We start from the raw sequence: 4087 nt of genomic DNA, 5'->3' as shown, positions 1-4087 counted from the left end.
GCACAGGGTTTCACTGTGTTGCCAAGGCTGGTCTTCAACTACTGGCGCAGGCCTCAAGCAGTCCTCCCACTTCAGCCTCTCAAAGTGCTAGGATTACAGGTGTGAGCCACCATTCCTGGCAGATGTATACATTTAAAAAATTGTTTTTAAATTAATTTTTTTTTTGAGATAGAGTCTCACTCTGTTGCCCAGGCTGGAGTGTAATGGCGCAATCTTGGCTCACTGCAACCTCCACCTCCCGGGTTCAAATGATTCTTCTGCCTCAGCCTCAGCCTCCCGAGTAAACCTCTCTGACCTAAAATTACTTTTAAGACAAATGTGCCTGTGTAATTTGTAATAACATCATGACATTTTATTTTTGAGCTAAGCACAAAGCCGGCAAAGTTAGAAAAGACTGAAATAAAGACTTAAAAGAATCAGGTCTATAATCCCAGCAGTTTGGGAGGCTGAGTCAGGAGGACTGCTTCAGGGCAGGAGTTTAAGACTGGCCTGGGCAACATAGCGAGACCCCCTTCTCTACAAAAAATTTTTTCTATTAGCCAGGTGTAGGTTTGGCACAGTAGCTCATGCCTGTAATCCTAGCGCTTTGGGAGGCTGAGGCGGGTGGATCATCTGAGGTCAAGAGTTCGGGATGAGCCTGGCCAACGTGATAAAACCCCGTCTCTACTAAAAATACAAAAATTAGCCAGGCATGGTGGCATGCACCTGTAATCCCAGCTACTCGGGAGGCTGAGGCAGGAGAATCTCTTGAACCCATCAGGGCAGAGGTTGCAGTGAGCCAGTATCATGACACCTCACTCCAGCCTGGGCAAAAGAGTGAAACTGGGTCTAAAAAAAAAAAAAAATTAGCCAAGTGTGATGACACATACCTGTAATCCCAGGTACTCAGGAGGCTGAGGTGGGAGGATCACTTGAACCAAGGAGTTTGAGGTTGCCAATAAGCTATGATAATTGCACCACTGCACTCCAGGCTGGGTGACAGAGTATGACCCTGTCTCAAAAACAAAACAAAACAACAACAACAACAAAAAAAACAAACTTGAGTTGCATATGACCATAGCAAATATGGTTTTGAGCCTTTGCTATTTTTTAACTTTATATTATTTAATTTAAAAATCTATATTACCAAGACCTGATTGTATATTCTGTATCGCTCAATTACTAAAAAATACTTGAAAATAGTGTAAAATACTAATACGTTAATGAAATGTACAAATACATTAATGATTCTAATGTCTAGAATCACCAGTCCTATAACATATGCATTTAGAATAAAGCTTCCATTTAACATATGCCTAATTCCCAACTGTTGGCCTGTTCAAACTATATTTAATTTGTAATCCTGTATCTAGCTTTGCAAAATAATTTGATATTCAAATAATTCATACCTTTTCCTGTTGTCCACCAAATATTCAAACCATGTCTCTACTGAAAATACAAAATTAGCCGGGTGTGGTGGCACACGCCTGTAATCCCAGCTAGTTGGGAAGCCAAGGCAGGAGAATTGCTTGCATCCTGGAGGTGGTGGTTGCAGTGAGCCAAGATCATGCCATTGCACTCCAGCCTGGGCAACAAGAACGAAACTCCATCTCAAAAAAGATAATAAATAAATAAAGCAAATCATTTATGTCACTTTCTTATAAAATTGAGGCTCTTTCCCCAGAGATAAGACATGGGATGTTCATGAGTATTTGAATAGTCTTTTCGAAGAATTAAAATCTTGGAGAGATGTATACTGGCGATTGTGGGGAACAATCAACTGGCTGACTTGTTCAAGATGTTATCAGGTAAGTTTTTTTTTTAGTATCCTGCTCTGCAAATATTGAGAGCAATATTCTTTTGATATCTGCTGTTTAATCAATGTATTTAAACGTGTTTGGACAATATCCAACATCTTTTTAAAGAAACTAGTGGCAGCTGGGCATGGTGGCTCATGCCTGTAATCCCAGCACATTTAGAGGCCGAGGCAGGCAGATCGTTTTGGCCCAGGAGCTCAAGACCAGCCTGGGCAACATAGTGAGACTCCATCTCTTAAAAAAATAAAACTAGGCCTGGTGCGGTGGCTCATGCCTGTAATCCCAGCACTTTGGGAGGCTGAGGTGGGTGGATCACGAGGTCAGGAGATCAAGACCATCCTGTCTAACATGGTGAAACCCCATCTCTTGTAAAAATACGAAAAATTAGCCGGGTGTGGTGGCACGTGCCTGTAGTCCCAGCTATTTGGGAGGCTGAGGCAGGAGTATCACTTGAAACTGGGAGGCAGAGGTTACAGTGAGCCAAGATTGCGCCACTGCCCTCTAGCCTGGGCGACAGAGCAAGACTCTATCTCAAAAATAAAATAAAATAAAAAATAAAACTAGTGGCAAAAGCAAGGGTGCTGCTAAATGTTTTTTGCATCTGGCTTCATATCTCTTGACATGTTTCTTCTTTCTCTTTTTTTTTATTTCCATTCCTGAAACAATCAAAGACTTGTTGAATTTTTAGAAAAGTAACACGTTTTGGCCGGGCATGATGGCTCACGCCTGTAATCCCAGCACTTTGGGAGGTCGAGACAGGTGGATCACCGGAGTTCAGGAATTGGAGACCGGCCTGACCCACATGGAGAAACCGTATCTCTACTAAAAATACAAAATTAGCCAGGCGTGGTGGTGCATGCCTGTAATCCCAACTACTCAGGGTGCTGAAGCGGGAGAATCGCTTGAACCCGGCAGGCAGAGGTCGCGGTGATCTGAGATTGCACCATTGCACTGCATCTGGGAAGGAGGGAAACTCTGTCTCTTATACACATCTAGATGTGTATAAGAGACAGCCTGTAGTCTCAGCTACTTGGGAGGCTGAGGCAGGGGACTCACTTGAACCCAGGAGGCGGAGGTTGCAGTGAGCCGAGATCATGCCACTGTACTCCAGCCTGGCGACAGAGCAAGACTCCGTCTCAAAAAACTAAATAAATAAAATAAAAATTAGCCGGACATGGTGGTGCACACCTGTAACCCCAGCTACTTGGGAGACCAAGGCAGGAGAATCGCTTGAGCCCAGGAGGTGGAGGTTGCAGTGAGCTGAGATCACGCCATTGTACTCCAGCCTGGACAACACAAGTTAAATTCCGTCTCAAAACAGTAAAATAAATAAATACATAATACGTATTTCTCTTTGTGTTCAAAACAAGTTCTCATTCTGAGTTGAGGGTGGGTGTTGTAACTTGGTATAATGTCTCAGGAGGCAGAAACCTCAAAATGTGTATTCTTTGACAACATCCTTCATCCAGTATCATTCAGGCTGAAACGCAGTGGTGTGATCATAGCTCACCGCAGCCTTGAACTCCTGGGCTCAAGAGATCTTCTTGCCTGTATTCTCAGCATTTTGGGAGGCTGAGGTGAGAGGATTACTTGAGGGCCAGGAGTTTGAGACCAGCCTGGCCAATATAGCCAGACCCCATCTCTACAAAAAAAATTAAAAATTAGCTGAGCATGGTAATCCTAGCTAGGAGTCTGAGGCAGGAGGATCATGTGATCCCGGGAGTTTGAGGTTGCAATGAACTAGGAGCATGCCACTGAACTGAAGTCTGGACAACAGAGCAAGACCCTGTTTCTTAAAAACAAAGTTATAAAGTATATACATACATAAAAGTTGTTAGTGGTTAAAAAAATAGGATGTTCACTAAAACATTAATTGTGGTGTTACCTTTCAGTGATAGTATTACGGATGATTTTAATTTTCTTTTTGTTCTTTTTTCTATATTACAAATTTATAGCATGCACTGTTATGAAAGAAACCCCACAAATGTTAAATTTCATATATATATATACACACACACCTATTAGTAGTATGTGAAAAAGTAATTGATACTAACCTCAACATCCATTTTTATTGTTTTATTCAAAGTATTTTCCTACATGTCAGCAGTTGATGTATACTTTTTTTTTTTTTTTTTTTTTTTTTTATTCTTTCTCTCTTGTTCTCTATTTTTTTTTTTTTTTTTTTTTTTAAGAGAGAGTCTTTGTTGCTCAGGCTGGAATGCAGTGGTGCGATCATAGCTCACTGCAGCCTTGAACTCCTGGACTCTGAAGGCTCCCATATCAGCCTCCTG

The 4087-nt window shown here is 41.9% G+C and overlaps 1 protein-coding gene across 1 annotated transcript in view; it reads left to right on the top strand.

The window, feature by feature from the left end:
* The window catches only part of KIAA1841 (KIAA1841 ortholog), an 83783-nt gene that overhangs the window by 36989 nt on the left and 42707 nt on the right, over positions 1–4087 (top strand). The window contains exon 11 of the mRNA XM_011987328.1: positions 1664–1787. Coding sequence (XP_011842718.1) covers positions 1664–1787 — 124 coding nt within the window. The remainder of the gene's footprint in view (positions 1–1663; positions 1788–4087) is intronic.

The sequence above is a fragment of the Mandrillus leucophaeus genome, unplaced genomic scaffold (assembly GCF_000951045.1).
Source record: "Mandrillus leucophaeus isolate KB7577 unplaced genomic scaffold, Mleu.le_1.0 Scaffold307, whole genome shotgun sequence".
Lineage (NCBI taxonomy): Eukaryota > Metazoa > Chordata > Mammalia > Primates > Cercopithecidae > Mandrillus > Mandrillus leucophaeus.
Note: the sequence above shows the minus strand (reverse complement) of the source record. Positions and strands in the feature narration are given on the sequence as shown.